A 22807-nucleotide genomic window follows, 5' to 3' on the forward strand; every position below is an offset into this window, starting at 1 on the left:
TACAGACACAGCATGTACCAAAGGTTTGGAAGGATGCTGTGGTAGTCCCTGTTCCCAAATCCAGAGGCCCCAAAACTCTGAATGATTTTAGACCAGTTGCACTTACATCAATTCTAATGAAGACATTGGAAAAACTAGTCAGAGCAGAAATCTTACGGAAGACTGAGCATGCACTCGATCCCATGCAGTTTGCTTACAGGCCACACAGAGGAGTAGAGGATGCCACGGTCACCTTACTTAACTTACTTTTTAAACACTTGGAGGGAAATGGATCTCATGCTAGACTTTTATTTGTTGATTTTTCCTCTGCTTTTAACACAATTCAACCTCATATTTTAATTGGCAGACTTTTAGAACCATTTTAAATAAGCAATAATCTTATGGGCTGGATTATTGACTTTTTAACCAATAGGACACAAAGAGTGAGGGTGAATGGGACCTTATCTGATCAAGTCAGCTCCTCCACTGGCTCCCCACAAGGATGTGTCCTTTCGCCACTATTATTTATACTTTACACTAATATGTGTCAAAATAGGACTATTTTAAAGGTCCCATGTCATGCTTTTCCGGTTATTACCCGTCCCCTTGTGTGTTATGAAGGTTTTTATGCATGTAAACGGTCTGCAGAGTCAAAAACCCTCAAAGTACACCCTGTAGGGAGTAAAACTCTAACACAGAAAAGACCTCCCCAAAACGCCTCGTTGGAGATTTCTCATTTTCTTCCTGGGTACTCTGACGTGGGGATACCCAGAGGCCACACCCTCTGCCAGCCTTTCACGAAACAAAGCTTCCCAAATCTTTCAGCGATTCATGCCGTATCGTATCGTATCGTATCGTACAGCGTAGGGCACTGAAGAACGATGCTGTTCCTACTTTGTTTGGACCAGCGGGAGATTCCGGTACACAACCTGTAACTATTCATTGTTGTTTGTTTATTTATGATGTTTAAAACAAACAAGGTATCTACCACGACTGTTTAAATGGGTAAACGTTTTTCGGGCTACTAAGTTGGGATCGCGGATAAATGCTCTCAGACCCATTCTCACAGCGTTATAAACCTTTTTCTTACTCAATATCAAGCCACACTTATTGTTTTTACTTCGGCTGTGAGTGTTTGTGTGTGCTCAGGATGAATTTAGCTTGTTCTCGCTGTATCGCCGAGAGGCTCGTTGCTGCGATCTGCTTCCGACAGGCTTCCGCTCCTCGCATCAGATCGCAGCAACGAGCCTCAACGCCCCGACCAATCAGAGCACACTGGGCTCACAGGGAGGGGGGGGGGGAGGGGGGGCAGGAGCTCCAACAAGCCGTTTAGGACAGAGAGTGAATACCGGTGAATACACATACTTTACAGAGATGCTGTAGGAGAAACCAATGTGAGTTTGGAAAATTGCACAGTATAAATCTATTTTAGTATACCTCAACAATGGAATTATGATCAGTAGAAATGGCCATGACATGGGACCTTTAAATTATGCAGATGACTCTGTAATTGTTAGTAGGCTCCAGGACAATGAGACCAGCCACGGCCCTGTCATTGACGACTTTGTCAGGTGGTGTGAGGAATACTATCTACAACTGAACATAAGCAAAACCAAGGACATGATAATTGATTTTAGAAGACATCCCCACATACATTTAGTCTTAACAATCCAGAATCAGAAAGTAGAATTTGTGCAATCATACAAATATCTCGGGACAATTATTGACTCAAAATTGAGCTCTGATCCAAACTGTGAAGCTGTGTGCAAAAGGGGGCACGAACGTTTGTACTGTCTTAGGAAACTGTCCTATTTTAACATTGACAAAACCATGAGGATCATGTTTTATCATGCTTTTATCGAGTCAATTCTGTCTTTTTCGTTAATGTCATGGTTTGGTAACCTGACTTTAAAGAGCAGAACCTCTCTGAGTCAGATCGTAAAGTGGTCCAGCAGACTGATTGGTGAGCCACAGCTAAACCTGGAGACCCTGTACCTCAGGCAGTTACAGCGGTTATCCAGCTCCATATTAGACGATGACTCCCACCCTCTGCACTCAGAATTTAAGCTTTTTCCTTCGGGCCGGAGGTTACTTGTCCCAAAGAGTAGAACGAAGCGGTATAAAAACAGTTTTATCCCAGCAGCTATTGCACAAATTAACACATCATAGAAGTGTCACACAGATGCCTATTTATTGATTTATTTAATTATGAATTTTGAATGTCCATGTTTGTACTAGTGCTTTTCTTCTTAAATATTTTTGAAATATATTTGACGGAGCAGGGTGTAGGCTACTTGTACTTTTTACTAGTCCTTTTAATAGAGATGTGTCTGTTGTTTGTGTATGTTTTTAGAGTGTGTCAGGATGGATCCCTTGTCTTTTTCTCTGCAAACAAAATCTACCTACGGGTACAAATAAAGAACCTGAACCTGATCCCTCCCTACATCCCTTCAACCCTCCATACATCCCTTGATCCATTCATCCCTCCCTACATCCCTTCAACCCTCCCAGCATCTCTTGGTCCATTCATCCCTACATCCCTTCATCCATTAGTCCATACCTAAATCCCTTCAACCTTCATCCCTACCAACACCCATTCATCCCTTCCTACACCCATCCATCCCTACATCCCTTCATGTCTCCCTTCCTATACATCCTTATAACCATTAATCTATTCTTCCGGTCTCCCCTTATCTCTCTTTTATCTGGTGAAAACTTGTGTCTCATTCTCCGTCTGGAGGCTTGTATTCAGATGGGGCAGAAACCCGCCTGAGATGTAACGCCCCCCCCCCCCCCCCACCCTGAGTCTCCCTCTGCCTGGACAGACGACATCCCCTATCTCCTTACACTCAATATCTCCTGTAAATAAACCTTTAACCAACATGTTGTTGTGGCATGGTCCTTGAGACTATAAGCTGTGTACCTCTGGTGGCTCATGTGAACAGACTGTATTGGCGTCAGAGATGGAGTACTCGAGTGCCGATTTTCGTGACTCGTGACTCGACTCGGACTCGACTCGTGAATTCTCGCGCACGATGACTTGGACTCGGACTCGTGAATTCTCACGTACGATGACTTGGACTCGGACTCGTGAATTTTTCCCCCCACGATGACTCGGACTCGACTTGTACATTGACGCTCCGACTTGGACTCGAGCAAGTTTTCTCTGGAGTCTGATGTCCTCTATCCTTGCGTGTGCACCTGCGAGGCGAGTTCACGTACTGGGCCCTGCTATTCCAGTCTAAAGATGTCTAGAGACACACCCCGCATTGGGCTGTATGCTTTCACACATTCTGCTTCCACATTGGGAAAGAGCAGCGCAAAATGCTCGTTATGTGGAAAAAATATTGAAGAGAAGGCTCCGTAACACATTACTCTAAGGATCGAGTTCAGACATATGGCTGTCTTGAACACTATCATCAGAGTAACGTGATCTAATCAATAAATAAAGATTCAGCCGATAACACGAAAGCACATGGCTACTTAACATGGAGAATGACTTGATTTTGCATGCTAAGTAGCCATGTGCTTTCTGGGGCTTAATCTTTATTGATAGAATTTAAACATTCATTATAATAATTGTAGCGTCCCCGGCTGAATGATGGTCAGACTCTCTAACTGATGGTATCTGTTTATTGCACACCCTTGCTTTTATGCAATCATTACCAACGAAAGAGCTTGTGCCCTTATCAGCCAGGTGCTCTAAACCGAATGCAACTATTTAGTATATGTTAATTTATCCGTCATTATCCATGTGTGTTTACACTGCTCCGTTGTCCATTGACTTCCGGTAAAAGTTCCTTCAAGATAAGAGTCCCGATCTTATTACTATCAAAATAAAAGTGCAAAACTAAAACTTTACCATAGAAAAATATTGGCATACAAATATAATCGCTTCTCTAAAAGGTAACTCATTTTAAATATAGTTAGACATATTAAAGGTCATTTACAATAATAATAATAATATTAATATTAGTAATTAAGCTTTATATTTGTATAGCACCTATTACAAGAATTGTAGCCAAACTCGCTTCACAGCAGTTCAATAGACACATTAGTATAACATGACAGGATAAAACAGGGTATATGCAGGAATCCTGAAGTCAAATTTAATACCTTTTAAGACCTTTTTTAAGACCCTTTCCATACATTTTAAGACCTCATCACCACTTCGAGTTCTAACCGGTTACATTGGCGACACACTTTACCTCACATTTATACAGTATTGATTGTCCTTCCTCCTTATCTTCCAAACATTTGGAGGCAAACTTGCATTTCCCCATAACGATGTTGTTTAACAACCGGCGTAAACGGAGCTTCGCACGCTATCAAGCAGTGAGCGTGCGATGTCCTGTTCAGATGACGTCAAATCCAACGGGATGCCATAAATAAACTACACAGAATCACACTACACACCTACGCAATGATTACATTCAGGCAAACTGCAGAATACAACCTCTTTGGACAATTGATATACTTATTGAAAACAAGCTACAAAATGTAATACCTTGGAAAATGCCGTTTAATACTTTTTAATAGCCTTAATTTTCGCTAAATTGATTGATCAACTTTTAATACTTTTTAAGACCCCGCGGACACCCTGTAAAAGCAATGTAGAGGAGCAGCTACATTTCAACACATATATCCACGAAGATTAATACATGAAGACTTGTGACTTGGACTCTTCTTGGGTGACTCGGACTTGGACTCGGACTCGAACACAGGTAATGACGACTCGGACTCGACTCGGACACTACGACTCTCCCTTGGTGACTCGGACTTGGACTCGGACGAGTGACTTGGACTCGTGAATTGGTGACTTGACTACTACACTGATTGGCGTTATTGAGCATGACTGTGGCAGCTGGTAGAGAACAGGATGTTTGTCACTGTACATTGTTGATTGATTTGTATTTGACTTGCATTTGTGAAAAACAAGAAAAACCCATACACTTTATCGTTAAATACAAACGCACAGTTTAATAACATAGTGTTAGAAAAAAACGTAAAAAGACAAGAAACGCAGTTCATTATTTGCATTTACATCTGAAGGAAATAATAGAAACACTGGGTCTCTATGGTCAAGACATTTGAGGCTTTCAGTACATTACATTTCTAATAACCTTCTATATTTTCTTTTCACAAGTTACATTTTTGGGCCTCCCTTTCAGTGTTTGGTTGTTCATAAAATATCAATTTGCGAAAAAATAAGTCTTCCGGATTTTATTGTAAAAAAATAAATGTGTAAAACAAGACTCAATTGAAAAGCACACTAAGGAGATAATATTTATCACAGTGAAATCAGGATTATTCTCTCAGTGTGGGAAATGACAAGTATTGAATCACATTCAAACACATTAACAACATCTTTACCAATGGTATGCATTATCAGCAGGAGGAAGAAAGCACCGCACATCAGTAGGGATTCACCGGCCTTGGATATTTTGTCTAAAAAACATACGATAATGTGATCCAGTGGATTTCACCTGAGTTGATTATGTTCTGCTGCTATCCTCATAAGGCTCATGCCTGCCCTCTCTAGGACAAAAAAAGGAAAATCTATTTTGCACTTTTTTAACTGACAATGTATTGCCTCAAGTAGACATAAAGACTTCCTGACTCTGCCGTGACGTTTAAAAATGTTCACCTAGTTTAATGTGAATTTCATAAAGACTTTGGGACTACACAGCGACTGGATGGACGAGAGCTGGAGCTGCCACAGGTGCAGCAGGTGGAGACGCTTTGCCTTTGTAGCCCAGGGACAGGATGTGTTTCTGCAGGTGTGTGATCCAGCGCTCCTGGACCGACAGAGGGCCATGAAACACTTCTTCACAGAACCTGAACAGCAGCACAGAGAGGGGGATATGAGCTTAATTGCATTTAATGAAGTGCAGCTTAGGCCAAGCAACATAAAAACAGTATATTCCTTGTCAATATCATCGCAAAAAGAAGCCCAAACTGTTTTTTTATTGGGTTTCCACTTCAGTTACTTTAATGTTTGTTTAAATAATCTTATTCCACTTTAACAGTTTCATACTATTAAAGTGAATGAAATATTCAAACTTGGAATGGAAATTAAGGATTTGAATGAATTCCTCTTAAACGTTACACACATGTAAACGTAGACAGCACCACAGACATAGTGAAATGTAATCGCTGCATTTAATGTATACCATTATTATGAGCAGTGGGTGGCTATTATACAGCAACAGGTGAGCAGTGGGGGGGCTGGTGCATAGGAAGCAAATGGGACATCGCTAAGTACCGGTCTACTCTCTATACTTAGTTAGGCCCCATTCACACGGGAACGCAAACGAAAATGAACCGAATTCGATATCAAAAAAGTCTTCCATTCATACGCAATCGGCTCAATAAACATGTCCCTTCACACGAGACCGCTCGACCTGCTGGAGACGCTGTAGTACATATGCCGGGCCTGTAAGTGGCGCTGTACTTCCGCCACAAAATACACCAAAAGCAGCGAAGAAGACCCCCGAGCATGGTTGCCATGGTTGCCTGGTTGCCCTTCTGTTTATTCTCCGCAGTGGATTTAGCAACATGTAGTTCTCCATGTCCACTTGTTGCTGATGGTTGTGGTAGAGGAGCTATAGATTTTGCACTAACATCTGTAGCATGGTCAGTAGCAGTAGCAGTAGCTACTGACCATGCTACAGCAGTGAGCAGCAGAGGTGGGGAGAGGCGGGGCTATGGCTTCATCGTTATCAGGAAAATGATCGTATAGGACATACACACGGAGCCGTTTGGCCCCCCAGAGCGTTCCGTCTGCAGATCTACCCACCTTGGGACCCGTTATCGTTTGAGGGGTCCGTTTCCGCGGTTCCGTTACGGCCTCGTGTGAACGAACGGGCTATACGAAAGAGAAAAGTAGCAGATACAACCCGAACCGTGTCCATGTAAACGGGGCCTTAGACCGTTCTGGGAATTGAAGCAGCAACCCCACGGTTCCTGAGCCAAGTCCCTACAGACTGAGCTCCATTTATTGTTTTCATGGAAATATCCTAGATGTCTTGTGCATAATTACATAATTCTTTCTCCAAAATTCATATTTCGGGAAAATACACAAATAGGGATATTTGGTATCTTTGGACATTTTGGGATCTCCACAAGAATTTAGAACAAAGCTCTGTGGGTTTGAGCAATATTGGCCTGTTTGGCATGAGTTTGTCTACTCCAAGCAGGCTTACTCATTTAATCTCTATGTCACCCCGATTTCTATCTCAACTCATTTCCCATCACCTTTTTGCCTAATATTGCCATACATGCTCAAAAACACATATGTCCTTAAGTACTTAACAATACAATTTGCTGAAAATGATGCACAGTAGGTCCAGTCTAATTTAAATATTAATAAACTGTTTAGTTTCCAGCTTGATTTGATTTATTTTATAAACCCTATTTTCCATTTCTATAACCCCTATTATTCACTGAATAAAACAAAGGAAGGTAGAATGGGATTCTATTCTAGTACAGAATATGGAAATTTAAACAAATTTAAGCTGACCAAAAAAAGATAGATACAAAATAATAAGGACTGTGATTATCTATATGTTGTTCTTTCCGACTGACCTGCACTTGAGCGAGTAGACTTTCCCCACCAGTTTGACCAGTGGTGTTAGTGGAGGTTTTGGCAGCATAGCAGGGATGCTGCCTGACCGTGGTGGCTGCTGGGAATTGGTGTCCCGATTTTCTCCTCCTGCAGGCACAACACGTCTTGGTGGATGGACCCCTGGAACCACACAGGAAGGTATTAGAGAAACATGCCAAATGTTGATGTTTCCTTTATTCAATTACAGTATTTCTGTATCCGGCTGTTTTGATTTCTCACCCCTTGGGAAGCGCTGGCCAGGGTCGCGGCGATGGGCCGCAGGAGTTCGTGTGTGGCTGTGTGAGTGTCTGGATAATTCTGCGTTCTCTCTGCCTCCTGAAGGCCTCAGGCTGCTGCCGGGCACAGAGTCAGAGTCTGTGGACAGAGAGGGCGAAGCAGCACCCTTCTGGGACTAAGAGTAACAAGAAGATTAAGTAAATGCAAATTCAAATTGCTAAAAACATTGGCTGCTTTCCTAAATACTCTCTTCAAACGCCAGAGCCGGATATTATTTAATAAAACTTGAAAAATATAACTAGCTAACTAGCTTACATTTTCTGTAACTCCTAACTCTAGCTTTAGCTTCTTTAAAAAACATATTTTCTGAGGCATATTAAAGGCTTTCACCTCACATCATAATCATCTGTTTCATGTATTTAAATGAATGTGTTAGTTCATTTAGAAACAGCTCTCTGTTTCTTAGAACAACAACGCACTCATTTTAGTGTAGAGCATCAGATTGAATAAATGAATGTATCGAATGTATCCTGTAAAAGGAATGAATGAATTCATATTTTAGAGCACAGCCTACCTTCTTGATGAAAAAGTCTCCCGAACGATAGCGGCTGGTTAGAGCTGCGACCTTGGCCGGCTCCGTCCGGATCAACTCACTGAGGAGATCGATGGGCGAGCTCGCTCCGTCCGTCTTCCACTCCATGATCCCCAGCTGTCGGAGGTGGGCCCGCGAGTGACTGGCCAGGGCCTTTCGGTTCTCAAAGCGAAAGCCACAAAGCTCACAGGATGCATCTAAAACAAAGAAAAGATACTCTGAAATAAAAACTAGTATCTAAACTACTGATGACAGATTTGAAATGTATCACCAGTCCAGTGAGTTTGAGAAATAGTCTTATGGCGTATTATTACTTACATTTTTGGTTTAATCCTATGTATTAAACCTGCTAAATCTACAGTGATTTCCTCTCATCCAACCAGACCTTTTTGTTCAAACCTGCCTTGAAATGTACATGGATGTTACTGCGTGCAGTGCAGTAAGTGGTTAAAGGGGCAGCAGAGCAATGCCAACAATGCTGAGAGTGTATCAAGGCAGCATTGCATTGTGTCATGAAAAGAATACATGGAAAAGAGGCTTATCTTAAGGCTAAAATGCTGAGTTTTAAAGGATAAGGCTGGTGTGATGTTATACTTTACTTATATGGAAAGAAAAAACTAACATATTTTGGTCTGACTCTCAATACTCTAAATTCTCTATCATGGCTGTTGCACTCGAACACATCAGTTCCAAATTCAGATGTGAATCTGGCCACCTCAGTGTTAACAAACAAGAGTAACTATTGTATTTGTTAAGGACCATTTTCAGCTGCGGATCAACACACATTTGGTGCAACAATTACTTCATAGGCGGCGCACACAGACTTTTTTGTGCACCAGCGAATCCTAAAATGAAAGCAGAGTCAATCCCAGGTCAAATGTTTGTTGAAAAGACTTTGACATATTGTCCTCAGTGATTGTAATGTAATGTTCAAACTCTGTTTACCTATATCTTGTCTTAAATGGGGCCTAGTATGTTTTTCTTTTGTATTTTGTGCCTCTACTGTGACATGTTTACATTATTTTTCTCATACTGCTGCAGCACCTCTTTTCACCCTCTGTCTGAAACCAGCGCCCAGTCCGCTCTGATTGTTTAGCTGGCCGGCCCTACTGTGATTGGTCAACGTACGCATGTGTTAAAGCTCTAGCCAATAGAAGCGCGAATGTGTGGGAGAGAAACTTTGGGATTTTAGTCTTTGCAGACCATTTACAAAAAACGATATAACACACTACAGGAAAGGGGAAATCCCCCAAAAGCAGGATAGGGCCTCTTTAATAAATAAAGTGTTATCGTATTCAATCGTATTCACGTGAATATTTATGGCCCTAGGACAGTTTGTTTAGGATTCACACAGTGTCGTTATTCATCTTAGTTAAGAGGCATGTAGTACAACAGTGAGGCTCACCATATTAAAACAACATGGCTGTTACAGTGACATATTAATCCTAACAAGTGCTATGAAAGAGAGTTAAGGTCTAACCGTTGAGTGAGGTCCAGCTCCTGCCCGTCGAGGATTTCTCTCTCATGGAGTAATCCACAGGTGAGGAGGAGGTGTGGGCTGCTTCCCCTGACTGGAGGCTGTCCAGGGACCGTCTGGAGCCCTGGGGGGTCCATGAGGGTTTGCCCGAGGAGGCGGCAGTCACTTTCTTTCCTTCTTCACCACGCATCATGATCTCTTTGAGGAGATCGATGGGAGAAGATTTGATGGACCAGGAGAATCCGAGCTGGCGCAGATGGGCGCGGGCGTGGCAGGACAGAGCTTTGCGGGTTTCAAACAGCTGGCCACAGTAATCACAGAGGACTGTGGGCGGAGATTCTACACCTGTGGAGGAGACTGACGTTAAATAAAAGAGGATGAATCCAAACTGCGTGCACAAACGAACAAATTGATAAGTTATCAACAGTTATGTTTATAATGTATCAACTGTTTAAAGACATTTCTAATGCAAAAATAAGGCTTTCAGCCTCTTGAATATGAATATTTTCTAATGTTGTCAGTTTTTTGTCATATATTAGTGAGTATATTTAGCTTTTGGACAGACGAAACAAGACATTTGAACCCATCACCTTGGACTTTAAGGTACTGGGATGGACATGTTTTGCTATTTATGTCTTACTGTGTGCATTATGTATAAATGTGTCTGTTGATTGTGTGTATATAGGTATATACATATTTGTATATATATTTGTAATTTGAATTCGAGATTGTGGGATACGGTATTTCGATCTCTCAAACACACAAACTGAAAGATTGACAATAAAGTTGACTTTGACATAATTCTCGGACATTTTAAAGACCATTTATCAGGTAAAAGATAAGCAGATAAATCAAAGTTATTGTTGATTGCAGCCCTACCTGAGAGTATGAATCAAAAACTAAATTTGGGAATGTAAAAACATGTTAAATTGCCAACATTTAATTGAGATCAGTGGCTCTCTGCCTTACCTGCGATAAGAGTCTTTGGCGCAGCAGGTGTCTTCTGCGTGAAAGACTCGCTGTTAGTGCTGGATCTCTGCGCTTCAACAGACACTTCAACCTCCACGGGCTCCGGCTTGGGCTTCCTATGAAGGGGGTCCACCGCTAGCCGAAAGCCTTTCTTAGCCTTTGGGGCTATAGGAGTGCGAGGGTACTTCGCAGGGCTTGGGGAGAGGGATGTGGAGGGGAGGGACGCTGCAGACAAGCTGGTTGTACTGTTCCTTTGGAATTTGGCTTCTAGCATGCCGCTGCTGACCAGCTCCTGGATGGTGTCAATCGCAGAGCTTTTCCCCTGCAGGTCAACCACTCCCATCTGACGCAGGTGAGCGCGTGCGTGGATTCCCAGGCCTTTACGATTCTCAAACTCCTCCCCACACAGAATACAGGTAAAGTTCTCCGACGGTTTTAGCCGTTTGCTGGATGGAGGTGATTGAATCGAGGGCCGTTTGGAGGAGGTGGATGTGGAGGGGCTGTTTGAGGTGAGCTCCCCCGGTTTCCCCTCGCTGCTGATGGGCTTGAAGTCCTCCTCCTTCATAATCTGGTAAAGCAGAATCAATTGGGCTTCCCTTGATGTCGCTCTCAGGGATTCCAATCTGGCGCAGATGGGTCCGAGCGTGACCCGACAAGCTTTTGCGTGTCCCGTACCAGCAGCCACAGAGTTGGCACACGTGGACCTCATTTTTGGTGACTGAAGCTGCAACAACAATAAAAATGATAAGGCAAAGGAGCCCAGTCTCGAGACAAATATGTTGACGTTTTTCTCAATCGTTTTGACCGATTCTCTTAATTGTAAATTCACCTGTCCCAACTGTTTCATGGGACTTCAAACGTTTCTGGTTGCCTCGCCAATGTTTTTTGAAAGTGTTTTTGGTTAGACGCCTGAAATAAGATCTGTGGTCAATACAAGCTAAAGAGATTTTCACGATTACTTTTACGACATAAAATATGTCAGAAAATAGCCCATTTGTCAATGTCTTATTTTTTGAAATATTCTGAAATCACTCAGAGGGAGCCCTTGCAATGCTAACTTCCATCGGACAACAAAAAGCGTCATTACTGGATTTATTAGGAAATGGGAAAGGTCGATACCCTCCAATAACGTAGTACACACAAAAACTATTTGCATGGTTATGTATACAGTTAATATATTTCTCCAAGGTGCTATGTGAACTGCATACAGAAAATTCACATTTGATCACTCATGCAAACACGAAAAGGAAAATGTGTCAAAAATGACATCTCTTAGCAATAATAAAAACACTTAAAGAAAATTTAAAATTTAAATAAATTCAGAACTCAGCCGTACCTAAGCTGATGGGAGCGTCCGTTGGCAGTGGTGCCCACATTGGCTTGGTTGGGTTTTGTTGCCCTGACGATGAGCTGCTGCCTTCCCCTGCTCTGTGGTCCATTTTTTTAGTCATGACTCTGCTCCCTGATTTGGAGGAGTCACTGCTGTCCTCTGGTGCGGAAGGTGTCCCGGTCTCCTGCTTGGTTGTTTTTTGGGGTGGGGTCGCCCCGGTTTCAGAGGAGTCTGCTTTAAAATCCGGAAGAGAGCCTCCTCTCTCCTGCATGAGCTGGTAGAGGAGTTCGATGGGAGCGCCGCTGCTTTCAGACAGCGTCACACCGAGCTGCCGTAGGTGGAGGCGGGCGTGGCTGGAGAGCCCTTTACGAGTCTCAAAGTAAGTTCCACAGACCTCACACATGACTGACAGCTGGGTCACTGTGGGGAAGTTCAGATGGGAGTTTGTCATTTCAAATTATATGGAAGCACTTTAGTCAGTAACCCAGAAAATAAAAGTGTGATGTTTGTTAGGATTAGGGTTGTGGATAGGGTTGTAATATATGAGCCAGATATTGCCTTGACTTGAAAACCTTTAATTAACCTTTATGAAATTGAATACAATTGTCAATGTTTACTTGCATTGTTTAATTTTGTTTTTAGGACATGAGTTCTGTTTAAAAAAAGAATAATGATCAAGATTAAAATGTAAATGATATTACAATCAAAGTCTAATCATAATGATGACCACTGAAATATATGTACAAGCACCTGCAGTGACAATGAAGCATGACAAATGATGTAGTTATTGGTAGTTCATTTATAACAACGTCTCCTACCTGGTGAATCCATGGCTGCTGATAATGTTATGGGTCTCTCTTCAAGGATGTGAACGTTGACTCTCTGTGGATGCTGTGAACATAAATGAAAGGGGATTATCTAACTGCACTTTATACACTTTCATTTACATATACATTCAATTTAAATTATCTGCATTTCAGAATAATACAATAAAAAAGCGATTGTGAAAACCCTTTGCATTGTCATGTTTGATTTGTCTTTGTGCTGATTAAGCACTCTGCCGGGATTTAATAGGTAACAGTTTAGTCCATATGAATAATGTGCAGTGCAATGCAGAGACCTATATGCTAGCTTGTGTTGTTGATAGCAAACTGTTTAATAGTTTAGTCTGGTCTAGTGCGCTGTATTCAAGGCAAGCACATTTTTAAAGGGCCTCTCAGAAAGTTTGTTAATTGCAAATTGCTTCTCCCGTAAAGAGAAGTTTAAGGTTACGCGTAAGATATGCCCAGAATTTAGGTTTAAAGAAAAAAAGAAAAAAAAAGTTGATCAACAGTATGTAAAGAGGTTACATTGTTGACATTGTTTCGTAGAGATATCTGAAAGGCTAAGCAACTAGCACCGGCCTGCCCTGTATTCCAACTTAACAATGCAAAAATTACACCATGGTCATAGTTTTATATTATTCAATGACATGAGAATATTGATGAGCAAATGATAAACCCATCCAATATTGTGAATCATATCGCCATAGCTATCAGTCAAATGTAGTTATTTTTCCAAATCAAGCAACCCTAGTTGCGTCCAGTCAGTCCTTATTCCAACATTAATGACGGAGAAGTAGATCTCCCCCGAGGGCCTGTCAATCACGTTGAAGGTACGGGGTCCTTCCTACCACCAGGACGCCAATTCGTCAAAAGGAGAGAAGGCGGCAGCTCTAGGAGACGGACCTAAAGTTAGCAGTTAGCTTGATTTCGGGCAACGCAAACCAAACAGAAATCCTTAAGGTACAGGGAGGACGAAACAAAATCATAAATGGAGAACAATCTCAACAACTTGAGATTCAATCCAATGAAAAAAAGTACACTGAGCAAAACAAAAAGCAGGCTATGCTTTCTTAATGGCCAATGCCATACGCGAAAAGCAGTGTTAGTGTTAAGATTGGATTCGGAGTTTGGAAAAATGTTGCATATTCTTCGCTTCTAGTTCGCTTTTTCAAGTGATGACGGTTAATTTGAATTGTATTGATCCAACAGTAGAGGTAAAATGCTGCCCCCTATATCTTTGGAACATGTGGCCAGAAATTATACTTTGGACCTTTAAGTTAATGGCGAAGATGTGCGATGAACATTGATAGGCTGAAAAGAATAGCTATTGAAATTGAAATGTTACAACATTAACAGATGAGAGCTTTAATACTTTTTACTAGAGGGGGGGGGGGGTGAAGTGAATTGAGATTCGGGTGTAATGTAATGTGATAATGGATAATAGAGGTTCCTATCGTGCCATGGCAAGAAAGCTGGTTATTGAACTTGTTGGCAGTACCTCTCTCTGCTCAACCAGGCGGGCGAATCGTTGCGATTGTTCCTGACGGCTCGCAGCTACTTCATTGCTAGCAGGTTGGGTTGGATGGTCTGCACCCCCAAACACAGAGGGAGCAGCCTCGGACTTCAGTTTATTGGTCCGGCGAACCACCTTTACACCCAACTGAAAGGCCTTCTCCTTCACATAGTCCTCATCTACAAAGTGCTCGCTACAAACCCTAGCTCCAGGACGAACTGGAGTACTCTCTCGCTTCAGTGCAACTACCCAACGACGAAGAACTTCTTCGCGCTTAAATGGTAAAGCATGAAAGTGGACAATTTTTCCTTGGGTTTTGACTCTATAAAAATTATTGTTGCATCCAGGGGCAATACAAAAGTGACCCCCCTTGCATCGCTTTATAGTTTTGGGTTCCTTCTTTTCCATTTAGTAAGTGGTTGTCAGTGCTGCTGTCACTTGTTATAAATGTGGACTAGATTTAAGAGTAACAGCTGATGATAAAACAGTAGACAACCAACATCATGACGTCACAGGTTGACAACCATCTCAAAATGAAGCTACAATTGTTAAAAAGGTGAAATTAGATTATCTAATATGTTAACCCAGTTTAAATGACTGTTAAATATATACTGTTTTTTTAAGACAGAATGCAACCTATCAATTATGCTAACTACATCTACTGTTTTTGTGTTTACTAACGTGACACGGTTAAAACCTCGCGATAACTTTGTGTTATAAATATGTGTAAAGCTGTGTATTGCGACTTGTAACGTTATTCCCTGTTAGAAAAAAGTCCCTATTTCGTATTGCATGTTTTAACATCTCTCAGGTCGACACTTAATAGACCAACTATAGCATTGTGTCTTAAGCATCATGTAGTTAGAGCTAACTTAGGACGGTGCTGTAACATCCATTGTTTTGCTCTGGAAACATGCTAACATTAGCTGCATGCTATCTCAAAAATAAATGTCACTTTAGCGGAACAACGATTAGCAACACATCCTACACGCTAGACTGGAAACCAAACTACAGTTTTTTTCAATTATAGATAAAAGTAAATTTACCAAAACGCTTGATCAGACTGCCTCAGTAACGTTAGATCAGTTTTTTTCCAGACACTGACAAGCTTAGCGGAAGTATTGGTCTTCTCCACACATTACCGGTGCTGTGTGTTTTCAAAATAAAAGCTCAAAAGTTGCTTCAGGTTACCAAATGTAGCCTACTCCAATTGTGACAATCTAAAAAGAAAGCCAGGGGGTTTAATTATCGAACTGAAATGTAAGGAGAGTGACAATATCACAAGCCTGTTTTGACCTCAGAGCTAACAGCTAAGCCATGCTTGAAGACAATAAAGATTGAACTGTACTGAAATGATTACTCTATGGCAACTAATAAGGCTATATTTTTTCAAAGTTAAAAAAATACACATTTATAGCTTTGGCTTTGCAGCTAGGTGTTTTTATTTACTTGATCGAGAGGAGTGCATGTATGGCTGACTGTGTATGTTAATATGCTAAAGAGACATTATCAAAGAAGTTCAATACAATACATCAAGGTCAAGCTGGTTCAAGATCATATATCTGTCTACTTCAAAGACACATGAAACAGCACAAATGAAAAACAAAATTGCACAAGAAGAACACACTTACTTACTCCTGTCTCACAATCACTCACACACATACAAGGTTTAATGAGGTATATTTTGCACGAGTGTGTGTATGAGTTTGTGAATGATAGAGGGAGAGAAAAAGAGAGAGTGAAAGAGAAAGAGAGTTGAGAAAAGGTGCAACTTTCTGTAAACTAAATGTATATTACACACACATTTATCAGCTGACACCACTGTTTTACATCCATACCAACACACCTCCATTATATTAGTTGCATATGAATGGCCAATTGGGGTAGTACATTTGAGTGTTAGTAAGGATCTAAGAACTTATTTGCTCTCTGGTATAGGCTACGTTACTTTTACCGCTTTTAAGTGTATGCAGTTCAATACACAAAGTTATATATTTCTTATATTAATATAGTTTAATTAATTAATTAAAGTTAATGCACCCAATTGCAGTCTAATCAAATGTATTTATCTCCCTTGCCCACTAAGTGACACACTCTGATCTCGACCTTTACTTTGAAATAAGTTATTTTAACTTCCGGAGTCCACAGCTGGCCCCGCCTATTTCTTGCACTGCGCCGTCCCTCCTTTGAGTGCTCTCGTCCTGCCAGAACCAGACGTCCGCTCAGCCGACTTCTCTTCTGCTTTACGTACGGACAGGTGAGTCAGATATATTATGTGTGTCTCTTGGTCTTTCCTGTCAGAGGTTCACATTTTGTCTGCAAAGCTGCACAAGAGCAGCAACTGTCTGTCATTGAACAAAGAGATAACAAAGTAACCAGCTTACTTCATGAAGCTAACGTTAAGCTAGCTGTGCAATGCGGCTCCCCTCCTTCTTAAGTATTTGGGCCTGTTTCTGGCTCTTTCTTTGTCCGTGTGCTGCGGCTAGCTTGCAGGAGAGACTGGTGAAAACCTCATCGCTTTGTTCCACATTAGTTGCTAACACCTCAAGTGACGTTAAATTGTAAAACGTTGACCTACTGCGTTGAACACATTGAAGACGACAAAGGATAGTTAGCTTTTTATCCGATGTTGTATTGTGACATGGACAGTCAAATTAGGCCTGTTTCTGATACCATACAGTCATTTAAAAAGTAAACACCTCATGGGGCTGTTCAGGCTCAGTACTGTGTGAAATGTGTAGATACAGTCAATCCTGCACTTTAATTGCAAGGTTTATTTAAAAAAAACTCTTGTTAAAAGCGTTTGAATCCCAAAACTACTCTCCCATTGGTTTGTGCGTGTCATGGTTACGTAAGCTTCCTAATGGGCTATTGTTCCCCACGGGTTGAACTGTTGCATGACTTGCATGTGACTTACCGTGGTTTTCTTACTGAACCAGCGTATGATCTTGTGCACCAATTATCAAGGAACTGCAAAACATGTCTGCCTGGTCAAAGCTCAGGGACTCATTAGTTTAAGTGTTATGTTTGTTCTCCTGCACATGAGTTCCACCCAGCTTAACTTGATCTACAACGGCCCATGAACATCAGGAATGTTCTGGTAATAAGTGCCATTTCTCCCGCAGTCATCTTCCACCACCATGTCGGCTGGAAATGCTCATATTGGCAAGCCTGCCCCGGCCTTCAAAGCCACAGCTGTAGTGGATGGACAGTTCAAGGACATCCAGCTGTCCGACTACAAAGGTAACTTGTTATTTGACATTGAGCACATCACTAGTAGATGACCAGGGTATTTGCACAACTAATCGTACTTCCTGTTATCATTATCCTTTATAGAATATTATAATTCATTAGTTGATCTACATTTTTTATTACAATATGACACTTTAAAGGAACCTATGTAGTTAGTAAAAAGTACAATATTTGCTTCCAAAAGGTTATGAAGTATAAAATAAAATTAAAGTACTTGAGTAAGTGAACTTAGTTACTTTCTACTACTCCTAACTTTGACCGTGTCGCTTTATCTGATTATTATTTATACAGTAATATGCGAGTCCACTCTTTCTTGACCCTAGTTTAAAGTATTGTTAATTGTCTTTTTTTTTTTAAGTCATCTTAATATGAGATGATCAGTGTTAACACGTCTCATCTTTTCCTCCCGTGCTCTGCAGGGAAGTATGTGATCTTCTTCTTCTACCCCCTGGACTTCACATTTGTGTGTCCCACTGAGATCATCGCCTTCAGCGACAGGGCAGAGGAGTTCCGCAAACTCGGCTGCGAGGTTATCGGCTGCTCCGTAGACTCTCACTTCAGTCACTTGGCCTGGTGAGAATTCGTCCTAACTGAAAGTATATTGTGGCTTTAAAGCTCAACAGTAATCCACGTGATTGTATGCAGTGAAATAAGTAGCAGAGCTGCTGTTTGCAGTTGACTGTTATATACTTAATACAAAAAATGTCAAATTACTTTACATGACTAAGAAAAGGATGTCCCTAATTTGCAAAATCTTATAAGTCTGTAATAGCTGTTTTTGGCAGTCCTGTAGCAACACCCTCCCCAGTTTATCTCCTGTCACTGGGCTTCTCTGCACGGTGTTGATAAGTTTCGAGTTAACGGTCTCTGCCCTGGGTCTAAATTTGGAGTTCAATTTTTTGAAATGTTTGTGGCCCATATTTGGGTTCTTTATATTTTCTCCTACAGGATCAACACACCAAGGAAGCAGGGAGGTCTGGGTAACATGAAAATCCCCTCGTGGCAGACCTCAACAAGACCATCTCCAAATGACTAATGGTGTGCTGGAAGCAGGACGATGGCATTGCATACAGGTCCGGAGAAAGAGCTTAAATCGTTTAAACAACAAGGCCAGGTGGTGCAGGAGTGAGTCCTTAAGCCTGGAATGAGGTTGACATGTTACCACTTCTGGTTCCCTTATCTCAAAGTCAACTATTGTTTTTGTTTTTTTTTTAAAGTGTTGTGGCCCGTCCACACGGCGGCGTGCGTTGACTCTTCAACGCTTCTGTCCATTCACTTTGAATGGGGTGACGTCACGCTTCGCCGAACTGCATTGTGGGAGCGAAGACGTAGCTTCAGAAGCGTTGCTCGCAACGAAAGTTGAGCAATGTTTCAACTTTTGAAGCTTCGGCGGAAGCGTCAGCCAATCGAATCATATGCCAGTTACAAGCTCTAGCCAAATCAAAACTGCGTGCTTGTTGGTGTCCGGGGCGGGGGAGATTCATGTGATTGTTGTTGGTCGAGTTTCAGCCACCCCCGCCGGCAAGCTTAACGCACGCTGCCGTGTTGACGTGGCCCGTTATATAGGGTTAGATGCCTGAATTTAGGACTTTGGTTAACAAAAGCTGAAGGGATTTTCAACATTTCCCAATATGACATAAAATATGTTAATAATCACCCCACTGTCAATGTCCAAGCTTTCTATGTTGTCATAAAAACAGCAGTGCTCACAAGCGACTTGATAAGACGACCAAACGTCATCATGCTGAACATTAGCCGTCTTTAGCTTAGCATTGGTAATGCGCAGCCTTGCAAAATGAGATGTAGTTTGATTATAGCCTAACATTAGATTTTTACTTCAACAGATTTACACTTTAAAAATGTTCTGAAAAAATCCAGTACCTTTTTGGGAGGGAGCCCTTGTGAGGCTAACTTTCGGGTCTGCCTACCAAGATTTGTCATCACTGCACCACTATTATAATACTAATTCTGCTGTATAATGGCTCATATAAGGACTCTAAAGGGATGGTTTGCATTATTGGAAATGTATATCCATAGTCGGTGTACAGTAGGTGACGGTTTGCTAGCCCCCAGTTTGGAGGAACGGACAGGAGAACTAACACGGATTGTTAAAACAATGTACTGAATTCGACAGGTTACAGCAGCAACATTATTTTTAGCCCCCACAAAAAATGCATTTCCGCTAAAGTTTGGGCAGCTCGGGTCACAAGTTACCAAAGAACAGGAATATCTGCTGTGCTATACTTTTAACCTCCCCTTACGCTTCACAGGGGTCTGTTGTGATCGACGACAAAGGCATCTGAGGCAGATCACCATCAATGACCTGCCGTGGGCCGCTCTGTGGACGAGACTGCGCCTGGTCCAGGCCTTCCAGCACACTGACAAACATGGAGAGGGTTTGAGAGCAGTCCCTGTGTAGTGTGTATACCCCCCGTTTGATGTTATGGCATCAGTTAATGTTATTCTTTCACTCTAATATGCAGTCGTGTTTGTTCCTCTTTTTTTTTAAACAATGAATTGTACCTTACTTATGAATAGGCTTGTAGGCTAACCATCAGCTCATACAAATGTAATTAGTAACTGTTTTTCAGCAACATATATTTGGTTATGTGCTGTTTTTTAAGATTTAGTTTTGTTCTCTTGTAGTATTTTATTTTGAATCTAATAGAAATGTGTTTTTCACTAAATGTAAACATTTATTCAACTGTGGGGGGAAATTGGCTTTGTTACAGCTATGCTATAATAATGCTGCTCTCATTATAAGTTAATAATATAAAAGGTATATAAATCTAAGAACATTTTTTTACAAATGTCTGCAATAGGCTAAAATATAAACCATAATGAAAATGCGAGGGGAAACCAGAATTATATTTCTGTAAATAATAATGCTGAAAATAGGATCTAAAGTACGTTTTTAAAAATGAAGGAATAGCATAAATATGAAAACGAGTTATTTACTATAAATGCAGTATCAATGCATGAGTGAGAGATAACTTTATTTAAAACACTTTGTATGGCACATCTCACAGCTAGCATATAACAACTTAGATTTTCTTTTAAGATAGGTAAACTGTAATCAGACAGGACTTAGTTTGCCTGCATTATTAGCCTAACCTCTGGGGTAATCACACATGTCTTTGTCCTGTACAAAGTTCAATGTCCATTTCTTACGCCTTGTGCTAAACTTTGTCCCTTCTCCCTCCCCCCGCAGTGTGCCCCCTGGGCTGGACACCCGGTAGCGACACCATCATTCCCTGACGTGGAGAAAAGCAAACCCTACTTCTCCAAGCAGTAAACGGGACGGTCCTCCTCGCAGACTTCCTATCAAAGCACTTGCCTTCAGATGAGGTGTCCCTGTGAAGCAGTATTTCATGGCGTCCAAACTTATGTATTCAACAAAACGAGATTTCAAAACTTGTTAGATAAATCTTTTGTTTGCAAATCTTTATCTTTGTACGTCCAGTGTACAATAGGTGGGGATGACCTCATAGTCTCAAGCACTGAAAATAGTTCCTTTTTCAGAAAAAAAATAATATTTTATCTTTGCTGGAGTTTAATAATTTGCTACCATCTTTATTAAAACTAGTGGGAAAACTATGACTTGTGTGTTTGTCATTTTTGTGAATGTAATTCCAATTGTGACCGCTGGGTAGTGCCAGACTTTACCTGAATCTCTTCTTTGGTGCCTACTTGTTTGGTGACTTTACAACTTGGAAGACAATGCCAACAGACATTTTTTGTGATTAACTTGTGATCAGTACTGGGCTCGGTGCGTGACTGAGGATCTGAGTACGTCACAAGCTGGTGAAGTCTTGGTAAATGTTGGAGTTATTGTGTTGACTCAAACCACCCTGCATTGACAAATGGCTCTGTGGTGCATTGGAAAGATTGGATTTGGGGCCTGCGTCACTTTTTTGTGGAAAAAATTGAATCCGTCATCGTATGATGCCATTTATTTCTAATTCAGGGAGGAGTTATATGGGATTTTTGAGTGAAGGCAGTAAGCTGTATCTACTAGATACATTTCTATTTTTTTTTTAATCTTAAACGGGCGGCTGTGGCTCAGTGGATAGAGTGCTGGACTTCGAATCAGGGGGTAGCAAGTTCGAGTCCCACTGCAGTCAGCATGTCGTTGTGTCCCTGGGCAAGACTTCACCCCAAATTGCTCCTGTGGGGATTGTCCACAGTACTGAATGTAAGTCGCTTTGGATAAGAGTCTAACAAATGACATGTAATGTAAACATTGGTTATTTTTTGGCTAGATGTGATCTTCATTTAATTCTGACCTCTACTCCTTGACATATTCACCCAAGTTTGTTTTTTTTACATTTTAATTTAAACCTAGCTGTTAACCAGACAAAGTCTACTCTGTTTGTCTGGAACTTATTTTTCAGCCATTTTCCTTGAGCTAGTGTTCTCAGGGCTTGTTTTGGGAAATTGAAAGCAGAATGGGGAAACTCCCTTAACTTTAATAAACCACCCATTGACAAACCTTCATTTAAACCCACACTCACACGCACACACTGCGGTGTGAAGGGGAGAGCGCAGCTTTACTGACGGGCAGTGTAGGAGGGAGTTCCCGGAAACCTTCTCGGTCTGTGACGTTTGTCAGCAAAATTGACCATATATGGACTGACGTATGTACGTCAATGGGCAAACAATCCTACGCAGGGACGTTTCCAACGTCAAGCAAACTGCTGCTGCTCTGAACTCAACTGCTGCCCAGAAAAAGACCATTGATAACAGTGAGGTCATGTTAACGAGAATTAACTCTTCAAGAGATTACTGTTTTTAAATAACCCCAATAAGAAACAACACCACATACTTCTTAGTTTCATAATTTCATTTACTTAAATATATACTGTACAAGTAAAAAAAAAAAAACAGGCTCAACCTGAGGAACACAAATAAGTTACATAAGAATGTATCACAGATCGCAATTAAAGTAAAATGTAAACAGGCAAAGCCAAGACGACATCTTTAAAATAAAAGTATTCAAAAATGCCCCCAAGTGTTTTAGTCTTTAGA

The 22807-nt window shown here is 41.3% G+C and overlaps 1 protein-coding gene and 1 pseudogene across 2 annotated transcripts; one reads left to right on the forward strand and one right to left on the reverse strand.

The window, feature by feature from the left end:
• Positions 1–4932: 4932 nt before the first annotated feature.
• On the reverse strand, positions 4933–15660 carry LOC117481498 (protein Wiz-like). 2 transcript variants are annotated; one of them, XM_034129205.1, is made up of 9 exons: positions 15574–15660; positions 13009–13081; positions 12197–12610; positions 10861–11584; positions 9895–10236; positions 8397–8611; positions 7826–7997; positions 7567–7726; positions 4933–5817 (listed from the first exon to the last, which is right to left on the reverse strand). In XM_034129205.1, exons 4-9 carry the CDS (start codon positions 11567–11569, stop codon positions 5661–5663), a joined length of 1755 nt encoding a protein of 584 aa, XP_033985096.1. In that variant the 5' UTR covers positions 11570–11584; positions 12197–12610; positions 13009–13081; positions 15574–15660; the 3' UTR covers positions 4933–5660. The 2 variants fall into 2 exon arrangements, with proteins under 2 accessions (XP_033985096.1, XP_033985106.1); XM_034129215.1 differs by lacking the exon at positions 15574–15660 and adding an exon at positions 14513–15560.
• A 1008-nt stretch (positions 15661–16668) lies between these two features.
• LOC117481517 lies at positions 16669–21379 on the forward strand (annotated as a pseudogene).
• Positions 21380–22807: the final 1428 nt, after the last annotated feature.

Source organism: Trematomus bernacchii, unplaced genomic scaffold, assembly GCF_902827165.1.
Source record: "Trematomus bernacchii unplaced genomic scaffold, fTreBer1.1, whole genome shotgun sequence".
Lineage (NCBI taxonomy): Eukaryota > Metazoa > Chordata > Actinopteri > Perciformes > Nototheniidae > Trematomus > Trematomus bernacchii.

Bases quoted from the DNA above. Each gene is read 5' to 3' on its own strand.
- LOC117481498 (XM_034129205.1), bottom strand. From the start codon at position 11,569: ATGAGGTCCACGTGTGCCAACTCTGTGGCTGCTGGTACGGGACACGCA. The intron at 10,237-10,860 runs GTAAGGCAGAGA...TCTCCTCCACAG, and splicing joins GCCAAAGACTCTTATCGCAG to GTGTAGAATCTCCGCCCACA. The intron at 8,612-9,894 runs GTTAGACCTTAA...TCTTTGTTTTAG, and splicing joins GAGCTGGACCTCACTCAACG to ATGCATCCTGTGAGCTTTGT.